At 41.1% G+C, this 21,735-nt stretch overlaps 1 protein-coding gene across 1 annotated transcript in view; it reads right to left on the bottom strand.

Moving 5' to 3' along the window:
* LOC124721420 (ankyrin repeat domain-containing protein 13C) overlaps positions 1–21,735 on the bottom strand; it is a 109,886-nt gene that overhangs the window by 72,882 nt on the left and 15,269 nt on the right. The window contains exon 3 of the mRNA XM_047246392.1: positions 11,636–11,740. Within this exon, the coding sequence (XP_047102348.1) occupies positions 11,636–11,740 (105 nt within the window). The remainder of the gene's footprint in view (positions 1–11,635; positions 11,741–21,735) is intronic.

Here is a 21,735-nt window from a genome sequence, read left to right on the forward strand (position 1 = left end):
AATCAGGAATATATAAAATTAGATATAGTGACCGTAACATGTTCTAATTCAGCAAACACGATGGAAATTTACAACAGGATACAAAGAACATACAAACAAAAGCTCAAACAAACTCTGCCAACTTGGGTCCTAAAGGTTATAAAGTTGCCTGTCAAAATCCAAAATAAAGGAGTGATAGAGGAGTAACACCTCTTTAAAAAGCCTCAGTTCAGGTGGCCCAGCCGATAGTACCAAGAAAGGGGCCTTGCCAGGGTTACGGTGAAGAGCTCAACAGCATTGAAGTAGTTCCTCCTCCAGATTGTCGCACAGATGACAAAATGGTAGATATCGAAATAGATGACAGAGGGATAGAAAAACAATTAAAATCGCTCAAAAGAGGAAAGGCCGCTGGACCTGATGGGATACCAGTTCGATTATACACAGAATACGCGAAAGAACTTGGCCCCCCTTCTTGCAGCAGTGTACCTTAGGTCTCTAGAAGAGCGTAGCGTTCCAAAAGATTGGAAAAGGGCACAGGTCATCCCCGTTTTCAAGAAGGGACATCGAACAGATGTGCAGAACTATAGACCTATATCTCTAATGTCGATCAGTTGTAGAATTTTGGAACACGTTCTATGTTCCAGTATAATAACTTTTCTGGAGACTAGAAATCTACTAGGTAGGAATCAGCATGGGTTTCGAAAGAGACGATCGTGTGAAACCCAGCTCGCACTATTCGTCAGACACGGGTTCCCAGGTAGGTGTCGTGTTTCTTGACTTCTGCAAGACGTTTGATACAGTTCCCCACAGTCGTTTAATGAACAAAGTAAGAGCATGTGGACTATCAGACCAATTGTGTGATTGGATTGAAGAGTTCCTAGATAACAGAATGCAGCATGTCATTCTCAATGGAGAGAAGTCTTCCGAAGTAAGAGTGATTTTAGGTGTGCCGTAGGGGTGTGTCGTAGGACCCTTGCTATTCACAATATATAAAAATGACCTTGTGGATAACATCGGAAGTTCACTGAGGCTTTTTGCGGATGATGCTGTTGTATATCAAGAGGTTGTAACAATGGACTATTGTACTGAAATGCAAGAGGATCTGCAACGAATTGATGCATGGTACAGGGAATTGCAATTGAATCTCAATGTAGCAAGTGTAATGTGCTGCAAATACATAGAAAGGAAGATCCTTTATCATTTAGCTACAATATAGCAGGTCAGCAACGGAAAGCAATTAATTCCATAAATTATCTGGGAGTCGGCATTAGGAGTGATTTAAAATGGAATGACCATATAAAATTAATCGTCGGTAAAGCAGATGCCAGACTGAAATTCATTGGAAGAATCCTAAGGAAATGCAGTCCGAAAACAAAGGAAGTAGGTTACAGTACACTTGTTCGCAGTGTGCTTTGTTACAGGATCATTAATCGTCGATAAAGCAGAGATTCATTGGAAAAATCCTAAGGAAATGCAGTCCGAAAACAAAGGAAGTAGGTTACAGTACACTTGTTTGCCTACTGCTTGAATACTGCTCACCGGTGTGGGATCCGTACCAGACAGGGTTGATAGAAGAGATAGAGAAGATCCAACAGGGAGCAGTGTGCTTCATTACAGGATCATTTAGTAATTGCGAAAGCATTACAGAGATGATAGATAAACTCCAGTGGAAGACTCTGCAAGAGAGACGCTCAGTAGCTCGGTACAGGCTTTTGTTGAAGTTTTGAGAACATACCTTCACCAAGGAGTCAAGCAGTATCTTTCTCCCTCCTACGTATATCTCACGAAGAGACCATGAGGATAAAATCAGAGAGATAAGAGCCCACATAGAGGCACACCGGCAATCTTTCTTTCCACAAACAATACGAGACTGGAATAGAAGGGAGAACCGATAGAGGTACTCCATGTACCCTCTGCCACACACCGTCAGGTGGCTTGCGGAGTATCGATGTAGATGTAGATGTAGATGTAGATGCAGATGCAGATTGAAGATGGACTTCAATACAGTGCAGCTGGTAAAAGAGGCAGCCTGCTGTCCAAGGGTAAAGTGGACAGAGGGCACATTGACTCCACATGTTCACGGTGGTACCCTGACAGTGTCTGTTCCGTATTTAGTGGTGGCTGAATCAGTAATATTCCAGGCTACAAGCTTGTCTTATTTTGGGAATTCAAGGATGATCCTAGCTTTCCCACTCTCTACAATTTGCAACTACAAATGGCGAAATCAAAAGTTCACACAATGGATGCATCACCCCAGGTGGTAACTCTGATGAGGAATCCACTATTACATGTTGTACTGCATTGGGACCAACAGTTCTGGGTAGTCCCGACATTTGCAGTGATGAAAAGATGAACTAAACTAAAAGCCTCCCAATTTTAAGTACAGATCCAAAAACAATGTTAAAACACTTCTTGCATGAGTTGGGAAGAAAAAGAAATTCAGGAAAATTGTAGGTGAATATCTAGCACACTTAAGAACAAAGAAAAATTGTGAAAGACTGATCAATACATCTAAAATGTTCCATTTAAAACTGATGTCAACACATTTTTTAAAACTTACGAGAAAAGCCAAAACTTGGATATCTCCCAATCTAAACTTAGGAGAATTTCAGCTGGATAACAAAGCCATATCTAAAACGCATATAGTGGAAATTAAGAATGTTAAAATAATCAGAAATGGGGAATTTGATTCACATCATCATCTCCCTACAGTTACAATATGATTTCTCCCATCTAAAACAAAAAATACAACCAAGAAAGTTATCAGATGCAACTCCACTACAGCTGATATCACAACAGAAAACATAGAAAAATTTAGAGAAGCAACTGAGACAACAAAACAAGATGATTGGCATGAACCCCAGGTATAAATTAGGAAAGCAGAAGAGAAAGCTTTAGGAGTGGCCAACAATAAAAAGAGGACATGGTGGAACGTATAGTGTGGAAAAAAGAAAAAAACTCAGCTTAAGGAAATACAAGATCATTTTACCAAAAATTATACTAGACATTTTTACCACACCTTTCAACACGTACTCGGAGAGTATCAAGCAGCAAGTATTTGTTTCGATGATGAACATGGAAAAATAGGATTAAATAACCAAAAAATTGTTAAATACTAGCAAAAAATTTTAGCAGGCTTTTAAATAGTCCAATTTCAACAGTTAAATTGGAATTTCCAGCAATGTCACAATCTCCGAAGGAAGATCTCCCACCAACAAAGCAAGAAATCCAGGAAGCCATCAAATCACCTAAGAACAGCAAAGCAAGTGGTGAAGACTTTAATGCAGTGGAGTTATTGAAATTATCAGAACCAAAGTTTATAAATGATATACAACCGCTTTTTAGGACATTTGGAAAACTAAGGGGATTCCAGAGGAGTGGAAAATCGCATTAATCTACTTGCTACACAAAATGGAAGACAAACAAAATGTTTACAATTACAGAGTAGTGTCATTTCTCCCAGTGAATAAAAAATAATATCAAAAAGTCTACTGGACAGAGTGACAGAATGTTTAGATAAGCAATTTCACAGAGAATTTTGGAAGGGAAGAGCCTGCACAGAATAGATTTTTAACCTAAAATCACTAAATCACCACAGAATGTTAGCCAGCAAACCTAAAATAGTACCACTTACTGACTTTTAAAAAAAATAAAAAAACATTTGATTCAGTAGACAGAGAGACAATAGATTAAAAAAATCAGAAATTTTGGTATTAAAGTACAATTATCAAACACAATTCATTAAACTCTAACAAAGACGGTATCCAAAGTTAAATTTATGGGAGAATTATCTCAGCCATTTGAGATAAAAACTGGTGTTAGACAAGGGGATGGTTTATCACCTTTATTGTTTAACTGTATTCTAGAAAAAAACTGTAAGGATCTGAAATTTGGAGCTATGTTATCACAAAATTACACCAAACATTCTAGGAAGGAAAACAAATGGAACTATGGTAAACTACCTGGCTTTTGCAGATGATGTGGCAATATTGCAATACTTTCAGAAAATCTGACAGACACAGTTATTCAAATAAATCTTCTGTAAGAAATAGCAAATGGAACTGGCCTCAAAACTTCAACTAAAAAAACCAAATATATAACAAATATAAAAAACGCACCAAAAATTCATACAAACACAAATATATAAAATAGAGCACATAAGTAAATTCAAATATCTTGGAAAAACTATACAACAGAATGAACTAGAAAAATCTGCAGCAGATGTAGGAGTTTAAAAAACAGTGGAAAGAGCATATGGTTTGACAAAGAGTATTTACAACAAGAAATGCATCTCTAGAAAAAATAAAACTCAAACACTATACCACAGCGGTACAACCAGAATGTTTATATGCATGTGAATACCTGACAATGAACTGCATGCTGGACGGAGTACAGGTACCTGAAAGACGGCTAGTTAGAAAAATAATAAGTACAATACAAACTACAAATGGTTAGAAACCAAGAATTAACAAGGAGATCTACAAAAATATAGCGACCATATCAGATGTAATGGCTGAAAGAAGATAAATCTTTTTTGGACACCTCTACCAAATGAATGATAACAGGCTCACAAAACAAATATTTCCATATTTTTGGAAGAAGATATCAACAGTAAACAGTAGCATGGATTACAGAAATAAGGAAAGATCTAGAAAGAAACAACATCAAATTATTGGAAATAACAGACATAAATATTTTCAACAATAAAATATTAAATTTAGAGGGCTTTCAATGCAGAAGAAATAAGAAATTGGGAACAACATGGACAGAAGAAAGGAAAAGACAATATGGGGAAAAGATGAAGAAGTACTACAAAAATAGAAAACAATAAAGAATGAAGAGGAATTTAAGTTATGTGACCCTACCTGGTCAATAACAAAATAATAATAATAAAGCATAAACAACCTCTCTACATTTAGTAAGCAGCTTCATGAAAATCAATACTCTACAGTAGACAAACATTTATCTTTCCTTGTAAAACAAGATTGCTCCCACATGAGCACAATGTGCTCCCTAAAAAATTTATCTTTCCAGTCTTCATAGAGTTGAAAAAGGAAGCCTCATGACAGTTAAGAGGAAATGGAAATCTACACGCATTTGGAAAAGGATCCAAATAACAGAGAAAACTTTGATGCCATTCATACACCAAATCTCCGAAACACAAATCAATATTTTAACAGTCATCTACAAATATGAAAAAACAAAAGTAGATCACGATTGAAATATAACATTCAAGGCCTCATACTTTAAAAACATGCTATGTAAACTAGAATTTTGTGTGTGATATGTGTAAGATGCAGTCAAATGGAAACAAGAAGATTGAAGAATGTAAATAAATCATTTATTATTTCCAAAGTAATCTAGATAACTGTTAATAGATTCATCCCACTGTGAGACAAGATGGAACTGCATGGAGGATGCATTAGGGGTTCCCAGTGGAGCTTCTGCAGCATAGCCAAAAGAATCTTAGCAGCATGTGGGCAGACCCTTCTATATGCTAATTCCAGGTTTCAGATTTCCCTTCTTTGCTCAGTACTAGTTTTGCATCTGAGCTCTTGATATTCATACAGCTATTTTTCTTTTCTCCAAACAAATGGTTCAAATGGCTCTGAGCACTATGAGATTTAACTTCTGAGGTCATCAGTCCCCTAGAACTTAGAACTACTTAAAACTAACTAACCTAAGGACATCACACACATCCATGCCCGAGGCAGGATTCGAACCTGTGACCGTAGCGGCCTACAACCGCTCGGCCACTCCGGCCATCTTTCTCCAAACAGCTCTTTAATTTTCCTATAAGCAGTATCTATCTTTCCCCCAGTTATATATGCTTCTATATCCCTACATCTGTGGGCAGGCCCATGTTACCAAGGTTGTTTCGACAATGCTGCACAAGTTTCACTGGGAAGCCCTTACAAAACCTCCATATAGTCCCACTCTCAACCCATGCAGTTTCCATATTTTTGGAGCTCTGAAGAAAGGTATTCACAGCTGCCAATTTGCTTTGGATGAAGAGGTACATGCCTGGGTACAATCACATTTCTGTAGGCAATTGCATACATTTTCCAATGAAGGCACTTACCATCTTGTCTCACAGTGGGATACATGTATTAACAGTTATTGTGACTACTTTTCTACATTACTTTTCAAATAATAAACAGTTTACTTATCCTTTCCCCATCTGTCTCATTTTCATTTGCCTTCCTCTTACAATTAGAAATAAGAAGACATGCTGTATGAAATGCATACTATTGTAGTAATAATCAAGCAGAGCAGCTACATTTTTTATATTTTAATTGCTTATTTCTAATTACATATCCTACAAATGTTCTAGGTTTCATTGGAAACATACATTCTTATTAATGATCTTTTAGAAATGATTGTTAATAAAGATTGTTTAATTTAAAAAAAATACAAATTAAATTTTCAGAATAAAAATGAAAAAAATGTTGGATTGGAAATTAAATCCCTTTAAACGGTCTGTGTGAACTGCTTTATATCACACACGTGGTCTAACACAAGCCAGAGTGATAAGCATTGTAAAAACATAGAAAAAACCATTTTCATGGCATCAAGCATAATGTACAAATGCTAAAATTTTTACACTCACTATCTTTTCAATACATCGATTGGAAAGAAATCTTCATTTACGTTCATAAAGATTTCTCTTTTATTACAAATTTTCAAAGCGAACAACACACACCTCATGAGTTCACCAAAGATTCACGAGGACAACTGGTGATTAACAACTGAATGAATTTTTATGCATTCTTATCTGTAACTAATTTAGCATCTTTGTTCAACCAGGTATTCATAATTTTTCAGATGCTTAATGAAGTTTTTTTATTTGATGGTAAAACTTCATGTCACAAGGCTGCACTAATTGTGTGCATTTTGCTGGAACTACTTTCATTGTGCAAGTAGGGAGATGCTTCCTTCAATATACAACACTGGATTGTTTTGTCCACCCCAAGAATCAATTAGTGCGATACTTTAATTTTTTCTGTATTGGTTTAAAGAACTGATTAAAAAACATCTTTATACAGATTTGTGTCAACATGCCCAATTTTGATGTTGTGACTGTGATTTTTCAGTACTTTTTGAGATACTCATCGATCAGTTTTTGATCCCTAGGTCCAAATGAACTTCTTGTTTCTGGCAGATATGCAAAGATCAGGAGAAGCAATGTTCCTGACTTGACAGTACCGTGCAGTTTTGTAGTGCATATAACTTTATTCATATTCAGCCTCATCACAAGCACTACCTTTGATCATTTTGTCATCAAAGTCTTGACAAAAGTTGATTGGTACTGACACCCTGAAAAACAAATGAAAGATAGATAAATAAACAAAATGCAGTATCAACAGCATCTTAGTCGACCTTTCCCAGAATGCTGCTCACAGCTGCGTGGGAGATGGCACTGCACTGTCAATGAGCTTGCTTTCCATCACTCACTGTCTCCGATGGGGGCACAACGCATACAAGCCACTACTATGGTATGCTAAATTCATATGCCCTCACTGCCTGTGACTTATTGGCTGGCACATCTGTTGAAGCAGCTACACTCAGAGCTTCAACCCAAAACACAGTGAATCTCCAAATTCATCAGTCTTAGTACGGAAGACTGCAGTGAGGAAATTACAATGTAGCATGACACAACTAAGCATTACTATCAGTGTCCTGTCTTGTCAGATTCTATCAGAATTCAATACTATTTGTTTCTATCAGAAACACTACTCTCACTATATATGACTCAACACCACACAGTACCTACAGCACTTCAAAGTTATGTATATCTCTATTATTACGTTTACATATTTTAACTAAACTTATTAATCTTTTACTTTCATGTTGATGTCTGACTGCCTTTACTGGCCACCTCAATTACTGACACAGCTTAAGAAATTCATTCACTGTTGCTGTTTCTCTATCCATTCAAACCTACACAATTTTCCTTTGGTGAATATGATACCTGTGTTTCAATTTCTGCACCCACCTATTGGAAATTTTGAAATCAAAATTTTCAAATTGGCTTACTGCAGATCAAGTTGACAGGTTATATCTTGTCGGTAATTCTGTAGCCCTCCTTCAAAGTGATCGTAAGTGCATGAATCGATAATTGTGCATTTATCAACAATGGTTCCATCACTCTTAACAGGTTTTTCCCATTTTGGCACTTACTCCAAAAAAACATGTCAAGCAACTGCACAATCCTTGATCCCCCCCCCCCCCCCCCAAGCTTTTCGGTGCCTTTCCAGATGAGTTCGAATGCTATTGAAAACTTTCCTTTCATAATCCTATGTAATGTTGTCTTTGTATGATTTTGCCCTTTTGTCCTCTGGCTCATAATGTTTCACAGAATCTTCAAGAACAGACACAGGTTCACCAGAAACATTTTCTTTGTCCTCTTCACGGAACGTAATCAACTCTATTTTTTACAAACTTTTTTGGTGAAAAGTTTGTAATCTACAAATGAACAAGTCTTCTGCTAGTAGCATTGCTCCTTTAGGAATTACCCCCAATGGTGTTGGTTCACTGAGACTATTTTCTGTGAGGCTTTGCTTGTAATATAAAATGGCTTTCTCATGCTTACTCTTGAAACTTCACTGCACAACATTGTCTTATACTGAATTGTCCACAGTCTACATTACAATCTTTTTCTTGTCTTATTAGAAGATTTTCACACATGTCATCACAAAGTAGTATCTATTACTACTGGAACAAATGCTGAAATGCTACTACATTTACAGTTGCCCCTTGCAAGATATGTTGTATCGCTACCAATTACTCCGGAATTCACTGAAATCTTTTGTTCAAGCTATGGTCCACACTGCAGGTAATACCACTAGGGCAAGCATTGGGCCGATGGCATGTGATCTTGGTACTGACAAGCATTGACATCATCATCAACTAATAGTAATGCATGTTCCACACAGTTTGTAAACACACACAGATAACAAGTGCTGTTAACTCTCTCCAAATAAAGACACACTCTAGTCTCACATACCCTTCGACTCACACGCAATTTCCATGCAAAATTATAACTAAATATGTGTAAATTATCATATGTATGATGCATTTTGATTTAAATGACATAGGTATTCAAACTGAATGGAAAAAATTAAAAAACAAATAGTGAGCAAAACAAGACTTGAATCATCAATTATGTCCCGGGCACTACTGATAGAGCCATGTGGCCTGTCGAAAATTGTTCTTCCCTTAGTTCACTAAAGTCACTCATAAAACTTCAAATCTGATTTTCTCAAGAATTTTTGAGAGTCACATTAAAGTGTTTTGGGTGACTGATATTTGAATTCTGAATTTCATGTACCACAACTAAAAAGAAAAAAGAAAAAATCCGATAACTGTGTGGTTCCGTTGTTAGTAGATAGAGTCTTGATAAGGAATCCATGTCCAGAAATGTAATGTTTGGATGTGAAATAAGATTGAAGATCGAATCACTTTCAAATCTATCAGTTTATGGTAAGCCTATAAACTGAGAAGATGGCACCCTCGTCAATCCCTGTTGTACTTATGACATCACATACCAGAGGATGTAGATGAAGATGAGATGGGTGATATACTGTGTGAAGAGTTTGACAGAGCACCAAAATACCTGAGTCGAAACAAGGGCCTGGGAGTAGACAACATTCCATTAGAACTACTGACAGCCTTGGGAGAGCCAGTCCTGACAAGACTCTACAAAGTGGTGAGCAAGATGTATGAGACAGGCGAAATACCCTCAGACTTCAAGAAGAATATAATAATTCCAATCCCAAAGAAAACAGGTGTTGACAGATGTGAAAATTACCGAACTATCAGTTTAATAAGTCACAGCTGCAAAATACTAACGTGAATTCTTTACAGACGAATGGAAAAACTGGTAGAAGCCGACCTCACGAAAGATCAGTTTGGTTTCTGCAGAAATATTAAAACACATGAGGCAATACTGACCCTACAACTTATCTTAGAAGAAAGATTAAGGAAAGGCAAACCTACGTTTTTAGCATTTGTAAACTTAGAGAAAGCTTTTGACAATGTTGACTGGAATACTCTCTTTCAAATTCTGAAGGTGGCAGGGGTAAAATACAGGGAGCGAAAGGCTATTTACAATTTGTACAGAAACCAGATAGCAATTATAAGCGTTGAGGGGCATCAAAGGTAAGCAGTGTTTCAGAAGGGAGTGAGACAGGGTTGTAGCCTATCCCCGATGTTATTCAATCTGTATATTGAGCAAGCAGTAAAGGAAACAAAAGAAAAAATTGGAGTAGGAATTAAAATCCACGGAGAAGAAATAAAAACTCTGAGGTTCGCCGATGACATTGTAATTCTGTCAGAGACAGCAAAGGACCTGCAAGAGCAGCTGAACAGAATGAACAGTGTCTTGAAAAGAGGATATAAGATGAACATCAACAAAAGCAAAACGAGGATAATGGAATGTAGTCAAATTAAATCGGGCGATGCTGAGGGAATTAGATTAGGAAATGAGACACTTAAAGTAGTAAAGGAATTTTGCTATTTGGGGGGCAAAATAACTGATGATGGTCAAAGTCGAGAGGATATAAAATGTAGACTGGCAATGGTAAGGAAAGCATTTCTGAAGAAGAGAAATTTGTTAACATCGAGTATAGATTTAAGTGTCAGGAAGTTGTTTCTCAAAGTATTTGTTTGCAGTGTAGCCATGTATGGAAGTGAAACATGGACTATAAATAGTTTAGATAAGAAGAGAACAGAAGCTTTCGAAATGTGTTGCTACAGAAGAATGCTGAAGATTATATGGGTAGATCACGTAACTAATGAGGAGGTACTGAATAGAATTGTGGAGAAGAGAAATTTGTGGCACAACGTGACTAAAAGAAGGGATCGGTTGGTAGGACATGTTCTGAGGCATCAAAGGATGACCAATTTAGTATTGGAGAGCAGTGTGGAGGGTAAAAATCGTAGAGGGAGACCAAGAGATGAATACACTAAGCAGATTCAGAAGGATGTCTCAGGACTGAAGACCACAACAACAACAACAACAACAACAACCACCACAACAACCATTTCCATCCAACTAGAATGACGGAGAAACTGGTAAGTTTGCAACTAAGAGGGCTGACTGTGGTTCACTGGCCATGCTACACTCTCAACTTTGAAAATGACTTCATTTGTCATAGAGAAGAGAATCCAACAATGAGTATTCAAAATATTGCCCTCCCATGGGCTCTTGTAGAACACACACGCCAGAGCTCAATGTGCATACTGTTAAATGGGAGATTTGAAAATAATCTGATTTTCAAACTTATTTTACATCCAAATGGTACATTTCTGGGCATGGGTGCCTTATCACAGTTTTATCTACTAAATTCCCTCTATGACACCTAAAAGACTGTAATTGGAATTCTGAAATACCAACTATTATTATTATTATTATTATTATTATTATTATTATTATTATTAACCTGTGTGTTATACCTTAACTTTTACACCATAGGACATGTAGTCTGACATCAAAAAGAAAACTAAGAGCCAGTTCAAATTTTGATAGAACCTTGGAAACTTTACAGCTTTACAAACAAACAAAATAATTTTACTTATGACTGAAAAAAGACTATATCATCATCATGAAACTCTACTGCATTTTAAAATGCTATCATTATAGTCTTGTACCTACTTGTCTGTCTATCACCATAGCTAATTGCTTCAGCCAAAGGGCTCCATCCTGCAATATTTTTCACCTTAACTGGCGCCCCATGTGCAAGAAGCAAATGAACACATTCTGGAAGAAAAAAAAAACAACACAAAATTAAATTATTCATTAATTATCAGTAAAAATGTGACTCATAATAAATATGGTTTTGGTTATTTGCTGGATAATAGAACAAAATGATCAAAAAATGCAACTGTCAAATTCATCCAGTATAACAAATGACCATGTGAAGGATTTGTTAACACAGTAAAATTATTCACTGATGAAGACACTACTACATGAGCAAAAAGTAACAAAAGAAAAGAAAAACAAATAATTTAACAAGTGCCAGTAGTGCAACACTATTTTCAATGAAATGCACATACAAGAAATCAGCATTAAAACATTTATTTAAGGAGTTGTTACTGTCTTTAATTGCCAGATGGGTTATATTCACAAATAAACAAATCAAAATCAAAAAATAAACATATCTCACCTGGAAGTTAGAAAAAAGTGTAAGCAATTTGTAAATGCCTGTGAAAAATGACAAAATAGGCAAATCACACATATATTACATTGCAAGTGGCAAATCTCATCAGAGAGAATGGATTTAGTGCAAAAAAAGGACAAACAAATGGACAACACGTGGAGTACAAACACAAACAGCAAAAATTATTGGAACACGACAGTCCCAGAGGGCAATGAAAAATGAGAAAACCATAAGTTAGAGATTAACTGAAGAACAGAAACAAAAACAAAACTAAGGAGAATAAAAAAACTACAAAAGATAAGTGGGATACCCGTTGCATCCTCTCATGATTGCATTCTGACACATTACAAAGCCTGTCCCTACAATTTTTTTCTTTGTTTTAATTCCATTATGGTTTAATGGACTGAGGACAGTGAGGTGTCACACTGTCATTTAGCACAATCCATTTAGACAACACCAATGCAGGTGATTTGGTGTGTCACTGGGCTGGCATAGACACTGTAAGGTAAAGCCCTCTGCCATTTGCAATGTACTTGTTTGTGCTTGTTAGTGAATTCTGGTTAATGAGACAAGAGAAAAATGAAAATATAAGCTGAATCAGTTTATGAAAGACTTCTCAGGGCTCCTATAGTTTTTTAAAGTCCTGTTCCTTATTTTTCTGCACATAAAAAGTATAAGCAAGATAATATCAAATAGCTGAGCTAAGGTTATAAAAGTTGTAGGAAAGTTCTTGCAGAATGTAAATGCTTTAGGATGAAAGGAGTCCACTTACCAAAAAGCACAAGTGCTGAATTTCGACAGGTGCACACAAAAGGAAGAAAAGTTATTAGCTTTTGGAGTTATGCTTTGACAAGCTAGAGGGACACACACACACACACACACACACACACACACACACACCTGCCTATGCACCAATATGGTGCCAGCTAGACTAACAGTGACAATGCTATTTTGCAGCAAGCGGACTGGTTGTGGTGGGGGTAGTGTCAAGTGGGGTGGGTAGAGGGATAGAGAGAGGCAGGAGGCAGGAAGAGGGACTGGGAGTGGGTGGCTAGTGGCTCAGAGGGAGGCGGTCGATTTGCCAGCTAGGAACGCAGGAAGAAGGGGTTGTAGGTATATTGGCTGGCATGTGGGGGATGTCAATTAGGAGGGGATGACAGTTCAGATGAAGGGGAAATTGTTGGGTGTAGAATGCAGGGACAGAGTGTTACTTGAGATTGAGGGCCAGACAATTACATGACCAGAGGATGTGTTGTAAGGATAACGTCTATCTGCATAGTTAAGAGAAGCTGTTGGTGGTGGGGAAGATAGAGATGACTCGGGTTGTTAAGCAGCCATATAAATTGAGCATGTTGTGTTCCACTGCATGTTATGCAACTGGGTAGTCAACTTTGTCCTTGATAATCAGCTGTCGACCAGGATGAATGCCCACCACCAAGCCGTTGTCAAGAACAAAGTTGCAGCTGATCACAACATGGTCAATTTCAACATCTGCTTCACGATCCAAGCCATCTAGATCCTTCCCTGCACCACCAGCTTCTCTGAACTACACAGATGGGAGTTATCCTTATAATACATCCTTCAATCCCACAATCACCCTGGCCTTAATCTCCCGTAACTCACTGTCCCCGTACCCACCACCCAGGTCGCCATCAGCAAACACCACTCCCACCATCTGCTAAAATCATGCAAGCCCTTATACCTGCTAGCCCTCCTTCCCACATTTCTAGCTGGCAAACCAGCCGCCTCCCTCTGAACCGCTAGCCACCCACCTCCAGTCCCTGTTGCTGCCTCCTGTCTCTGGCACCACATAGAGGTGTGTGTGTGTGTGTGTGTGTGTGTGTGTGTGTGTGTGTGTGTGTGTGTGTGTGCGTGTGTGTCGGGGGTCATGTGTATTTCACTCTAGCTTGTCACAGGACAACTCTGAAAGATAGCAAGTTTTCTTTCTTTTATGTATGCCTATTGACAGCTCAATGCTACTGCTTTTTGATCGGTGATTTCCTTTAATCCTAAGCTATATGAGCTATTGTTATGTTGTTATAAAATCCTGATACATTTAAAACTGGGCCATTACAACAAAATTTAGACAATTTAACTTAAAAGTGACTGTTCTCTTGAGGGGCAACATCAACATTTGGTCTCAGCACACCATTAAAATTTTGCTTCACATGTTCAATCACTCTAGTAGACAAATCCATTTTGTCTTGTTCTTACTTTAATATGATAACTAACGCACTATTTGCAGTCTGGGCAAGTATCTCATCAGTTTCTCACCTGACTAACAAACACACTCCTGTTGATTCATTTTGTACTGATATTACACATTTCCCATATGTGCTGTTCATTACCACATTCCAGATGATTACTATTTCAAACTTCGTATTACTGTCATCCTTTTCTTATGTCTCCCTTGGTGCAATTCCCACCTGTAAACCCAAAACAGGGATGGCATTATGTTCGGCTGTTTTCTTTTTTTTACCTTCATGGTGACAGTTTGATGTTGCACCGACCCTTGTTAATACATAATAGACAGGTATAAACCATCTTCTTTACAACAGCCATATACTGGTTGGTAGTGTCAGTCAATTCAGTTTCATCTTACTTAGTTCGGTAGCTGCTTGCAGATTCTATTATGAAAAATGAACACACACACCTTTTATTTCCAGCTATCTGTCAGAGCACAACAGACTTGTGCACATCACTACCACCACCGTTTTACATCTGAAACTCAAGAGTATCACAAGCAAATGTGTTCTTGCAAGATGGTTATGTTTTTATCAGTAATTTATCCCACAGATCTGCCATTAATGTGTCACACAATTTTCCTTTTAGTTTTGAAAGAGTATGAATATTCTCAGCTAAAATATTCAGAATACTTATTTTAACTGCAACATTACTGTTCAACAAGTTTCAGATATAATTCAACCAAACTCAGTAATTGTGACACCAATATCACAACAATATTGCAATTATATAGAACCGCTCGCTCACAGAAAGTTCCGTACCTAAAGACTGGAAAATTGCACAAATCACACCAGTACCCAAAAAGGGAAATACGAGTAATCCGCTGAATTATAGGCCCATATCACTAATGTTGATTTGCAGTAGAGTTTTGGAACATATACTGCGTTCGAACATTATGAATTACCTCAAAGAAAATGATTTATTGACACACAGTCAGCACGGATTCAGAAAACATCGTTCTCGTGAAACACAACTAGCTCCTTATACTCATGAAGTAATGAGAGCTATTGACAGGGGATATAAAATTGATTCCACATTTTTAGATTTCCAGAAGGATTTTGACACCGTTCCTCAAATGTGTCTTCTAACCAAACTGCGTGCCTGTGGAATATTGCCTCAGTTGTACAATTGGATTTGTGCTTTCCTGTCATAAAGGTCACAGTTCATAGTGGTTGGATGGTTGGTTTGTGGTTTGTTTGTGGGGGTTGAAGGGACCAGACTACAAAGGCCATCGGTCCCTTTTTCCACTATTATGAAACATCCACAAGGAACAAAAACAAGCAACGGAGATGACAAGGGATGACAGAGAACAAGAAAGACATAGACAAAGACCAGAAAAGAGGAATTAAAAACACACAGAGTGTTACAATGATTGGCCAACCATGGAAACAAAAAAAGGAAAAGCAAACCACCAAGAGACACACTAAAAACCCAATCTAAAACCATAGGACAAAGGCCAGACTCCACACAAAAGAAAGAGACAAACCCTCAGATTGAGTGATAAAAGCCCCCTGCATGAATAAACCTCAAAACTAAGCCTGCCATGGCAGCGTCATCCATTAAAAGTGCAGGGAGCGTATCAGGCAGTGCAAACATCTGCCTGAGTGTAGTTAAAAGTGGACGGTCCAACAAAATGTGGACCACTGTCAATGCTGAAGCACAGTGAGAGAGGTGGGTCTTCCGGCGCAGTAAATAACCATGTGTCATCCAGGTGTGGCCAATGTGCATCTGGCAGAGTACAACAGAGTCCTTGTGAGAGGCCCGCAACGAGAAGCGCCACACAGCAGTAGTCTCCTTGACTATCCGAAGTTTGTTGGGTGAAGGCAGGGTGCGCCATTCAAAACTCCAGGTACCAAGGGCCTTCTGCTGCAAAACTAAATGGAGATCACACTTCGAAAGGCCAATCTCCAAAGCTGGTGCACCGACAGCCTGTATGGCCAGCGTGTCAACACGTTCATTACCCGGGATGCCGACATGACCCGGGGGTCCACATAAAAACCACAGAGTGGCCGCAACTGGCAAGAGTATGGATGGACTCCTGGATAGCCATCACCAGATGAGAGCGAGGAAAACACTGATTGATAGCTCATAAACTGCTCAAGGAGGCACTACAGATAACTAAGGCCTCACCTGAGCAGGAGCGGGTATACTCAAGGGCGTGAGAAATGGCGACCAGCTCAGTAGTGAAAACACTGCAGCCAGCCGGCAATGAGTGTTGTTCAGAATGATCCCCAAGAGTAAGACCATAACCAACTCGACCAGCAACCATCAAACTGTCGGTATAGACTACGTCAGAACCATGAAATGCAGCAAGGATGGAAAGAAAGCGGCGGTAGAGGGACTGAGTCCTTCGGACCCTGTGCCAAATCCAGCCGAATGCATGGACGGGGCACTCATCGTGTGGGTGTATGTATATGGGCCTGGAAAAGAGGTGGTAGAGGGCACAACTCGAGCTCAGAGAGGAGCCCAGACGCGAACCACGATCGTACACCCTGACCGGGGCTGCCATTCTGGAAGATGGACGACCAAGTTGGTGAAAAGGAGACAGTAATTTGGATGCCCGGGAAAGCTAAATACATGTGCAGTATAAGTGGACAGTAGTTGTTGGTGCCACATCCGCAATAGAGGGACACCAGACTCCATAAGTAGGCTGTTTACAGGGCTTGTGCGGAATGCTTCAGGAGTCAGACCCTGCAGTAAAGTATGGGGTCAAGCAATCGCAATGCGGAAGGCGATGCCGAACGGAAAGCCAGGCTCCCATAATCGAGACGGGACTGAATCAATGCCTGATACAGTCGTAGAAGGATAGACAGATTGGCACCCCAGCTGGTATGACTCAAGCGATGAAAAGTGTTAAGATGGTGCCACAATGTTTCTTTAAGCTGCCGTATATGAGGGAGCCAAGTCAACTGGGCATCAAAAAGCAATCCCAAAAACCGATGTGTCTTCACCATGGCAAGAGGTTCACCATCAAGATAAAGCCATGGCTCAGGGTGAACAGTGCGACGCTGGCAGAAATGCATGACGCAGACCATAGCAGCTGAGAACTGGAAGCCGTGCGTGGTGGCCCAAGACTGCGTCCTGCATATAGCGCCCTGTTGTTGCCATTCAGCAACCGCAATGCCAGTGGAGCTATACTACAGGCAAAAGTCATTAGCATACAAAGAAGCCTATACCGACGTTCCCACAGCTGCAGCTAGAGGCAGACACTCAAGACAGAGCCTTGCGGGACCTCATTCTCCTGGACTTCGGAGGAACTATGGGAGAAACCAACTTACACGTGGAAGGAATGAAGCGAAAGAAAATTTGAATAAAAAGCAGGCACAGGCCCCTAAGACCCCACCCATGAAGCGTGGTGACGATGTGATGACGCCACATCGTATCATACACCTTCTGCATGTCAAAAAAGACGGCAACCAGGTGGCTGACAGCACGCAAATTCTGTGCAGATGGCAGACTCCAGGCAGACCAGATTATCGGTGACAGAATAGCCCTTACGGAACACACCCTGGGACCCAGCCGCCAGAAGGCCCCGAGACTCAAGTAGCCAATGCAACCTCCAGCTCACCAAGTGTTCGAGAAACTTGCACATAACGTTGGTGAGGCTAATGAGGTGGTAGCTGTCCACCTCTGGAGGGTTCTTGCCAGGCTTCAACATTGGGACGATAATGCTTTCCTGTCATTGAGAGGGGAACTCACCCTCAACCCAGATACAGTTGAAAGGGTCGAGGAGATGTCGCTGGTATGGACTGAAAGGCTTCGACTTTCCAACCGCTCTTCAGGGAGCAGAAGGCCAGTGGGTAATTCGTAGAAGTAGAGCTCTGAGCATAATGGTCTGCTAAGAGTTCTGCAATTGTTTCTGATTACGTACAGACTGCTCCAGTCAGTGAAAGTCCAGGTACACTGACCGATGTCTGATACCCAGTGTGTCGCCTAATCTTGCACCAAACCTAAGATGGAGAGGTACGGGTGCCAATGGTGGAGACATACTATTCCCAGCACTCCTGCTTCCGTAGGCGAATAAGGTGTTGGGCTCGGGCACGGAGCAGTTTAAAGGTAATGAGGTGCTCCAATGATCCTCAGCAAATTCTGGTGGCTACCAAGGCACAGTCCTCCACCAAGGGGTCACGGAAGAACGGGGAATTGCAGATTCCACGGCAGAAATGATGTTAGTGGTGATCGTGTGAACCACCACATCAATGGCGCCATGAGAAAGAGGCTCAAGAGTGGCAATGGAGGCAAACGAGTCCCAGTCGGCCTTATTCAAAGTCCATCTTGGGAGGTGCCCATGTGAGTGACGAGTGGCAGTGACAGAAAGATTGGAAAGTGGTCACTACCGCACAAGTAATCATGCACACTCCATTGGACAAATGGTAGAAGGTAAGGGCTGCAGACCATAAAGTCGGTGGCTGAGTACGTGCCATGCACCACACTGAAATGTGTGGAGGCACCATTATTTAAAAGAGGAAGGTCGAACTGTGCCAACACTTGCTCAATGACAGTGCCTCGGCCTGTTGCCACCAATCCACCCCACAAAGGGTTATGAGCATTAAAGTCGCCCAATAACAGAAAAGGTGGCGGCAATTGGGCAATCAGCACAGCCAATACATGCTGCGGGACATCACCACCTGGTGGAAGATAGAGACTGCAGACAGTAACAGCCTGAGGCGTCCAGACCCGAACAGTGACAGCCTCTAAAGGTGTTTGAAGAGGGACACACTCACTGTAAAGAGAGTTAAGGACGAAGACACAGACTCCACCACACACCCTCTCATAAGCTGCTCGATTCTTATATTAACCCCAATAGCCACAGAGGGCGGGGGTTCGCATTGCCGGAAACCAAGTTTTCTGGAGAGCAATGCAGAAGAAAGGGTGAAGGCTGAGAAGTTGTCAGAGCTCAGCAAGGTGGTGGAGAAAACCACTGCAATTCCACTGGAGGATGACATTGTTGGGGGCAGAAAAAGGCGTGAACGAACCGAGGAGGCAGATTACCCCACTGGATCAGCTGCTGCCACCAACTGAGTACCCGTGCTATCGACTTCCATGGTGTCTGAGGGTCCGGCGAGATCTAGGTCCTCAGTGGACACCAGAATATCCACCCCATCCTCAGACACAGAGCTTGTAGGTTGAGGTGGGGTGGGAGCCACTGCAAGTTCCTTGGTCTTCGTCTTGGACTTTTCTCGCTGTTCCTTGGGTTTCACTGGCTGGGAGGGCTTCACTGATTCAGTCTCCGGGACTGAGGAGGATCATGAAGCCCTATGACCAGCTGCTTGTGGGCACTTATGCCACTGGCTGGTGTCATCTTTCTCACTGGTGGAAACCTGGGAAGGGAGGGGGGAAGGACCCAAGGGACCCCTTCCGAGCAAGAGGAGCCGAAGAAGTTGGACGCTTCTCTGACTTAGAAGTGGGGACAGACGTCTCCAATGGGTCGGGGGGTGTTTCTCCCGAAGTAGGTGGTGCAGGAGCAACAGGGACAGTAGTGCCCCCCACGGTCAAGGGGGCATGTGTAGTCTTATGGCTCGGGGAACCGACTGGAATTCGCTGAAATTATGGCACTATCACTGTTGTTCTAGTGGTGGCATAAGAGGAAGTCATTCGCAGAGGATGGAGTCTTAGCCTCAGTGTAGGTCAGTCGGTCCAGGGTCTTATATTCCATGATTTCCCGCTGTTTCTGTAAAATCCTGCAGTCTGGCGAGCAAGATGAATGATGCTCTCCACAGTTGACACAGATGGGAGGTGGGGCACATGGAGTATTGGGATGTGATGGGCATAAACAATCTCAACATGTGAGACTGGAAGTACAGCAGGAAGACATATGGCCGAACTTCCAGCACTTAAAGCACCGCATCGGGGGAGGGACATTGGGCTTGACATCACAGCAGTAGACCATTACCTTGACCTCCTCAGGCAATGTATCACCCTCGAAGGCCACGACGAAGGCACCGGTGGCAACCTGATTATCCCTCGGATGCCAATGAATGTGCCAGATGAAATGAACACCTCACTGCTCTAAATTGGCATGCAGCTCGTCATCAGACTGCTAAAGAAGGTCCCTGTGGAATATAATACCCTAGACCATATTTAAGCTTTCATGGGGTGTGACACTGACAGAAACATCCTCCAACTTGTCACAAGCGAGTAATGCCCATAACAGGGCAGAGGATGCTGTTTTTATCGAAAGTGACCCAGAGTGCGTTTTGGACAAGTCCTCCACCTCCCCAAACTTGTCCTCTAAATGCTGTACAAAGAACTGAGGCTTCATGGACATAAAGGATTCCCCATCAGCTCTTGCACATACTAGGTACCGGGGCAAATAAGCTTCACTGAAATTCTTAGCCTTTCATTCCTGCCATGGTGTGGCTAGAGTGGGAAACGATTTGGGGTCATACGTCTTTGCATTAAATTGAGCCCTGGAAGACTGCTGGCGGCTGGCCACCAGCAAGAGAGGATGTGCCACGCTTCATTGCATGTCATCCGCCCTGATGCCACCCACTGCGACCAAGGACCCTCCCCACGGGTGCCACCCAGCTGCAGCACGGCCACCTGGCAGGACAGCCATTGCCGGGAATAGCAACGCCCCAGGGAGATAGGCATCTACTTCTTGGCATACATGGGAAGTTAACAGCGCAGGCATCAGCAGAGCGATTCCCGTGTTGTTTCGGGGGCTACAACCAACAGGGTATATGGCGACCCCACCACAACGGACTGGCTACCGTGCTGGATATCAGGTGCAAAGCAGTCCATGGTCGTTGTCGGTGCAGAAAGCGACACAGCATAGTGGATTGTGAAAACTGCACCCAGGAATGTATCCTCGCCCAAGAGACGGAGAGTGAGCGGGATTGCAATGCAACAATGAGAAAACGGGCTAAGGATCTCAATGCACGATGGACACAATGCACCATGTAAGGCGCCCTTCCCCAATTGGCTCACTCTTCAGAAAAATTTTGAAAAATGGAGGTCAAACCCTACAGGGGACTATCACATAAAGGCTGAAACGTGAGAGACTCCTTTTAGTTGCCTCTTATGACAGGCAGGAATTCCACAGGCCTATTCTAACCCCCGGATCCACAGGGGGGCACAGTTCATAGTGATGGACAGAAAGTCATCGAGAAAAATAGAAGTAGTATCTGGCATTCCCCAAGGAAAAATAGAGGGCCCATAGAGAGACAGCTTGAAGGTGGTTCATTGACAACCTCCGCCAGGCAATTTATTCTGATTAGCAGAGTAATTACATAGATGTATGTGTACTCCATGGTCTGCTAAGACATAATGAACATGTAGGAAAATACTGTCCAGCTATTTACATGTTTGACTGATTAAGAAAACTGAATTTTTGTGTCCTCTTGTGTAA

Source organism: Schistocerca piceifrons, chromosome X (assembly GCF_021461385.2).
Source record: "Schistocerca piceifrons isolate TAMUIC-IGC-003096 chromosome X, iqSchPice1.1, whole genome shotgun sequence".
Classification (NCBI taxonomy): Eukaryota; Metazoa; Arthropoda; class Insecta; order Orthoptera; family Acrididae; genus Schistocerca; species Schistocerca piceifrons.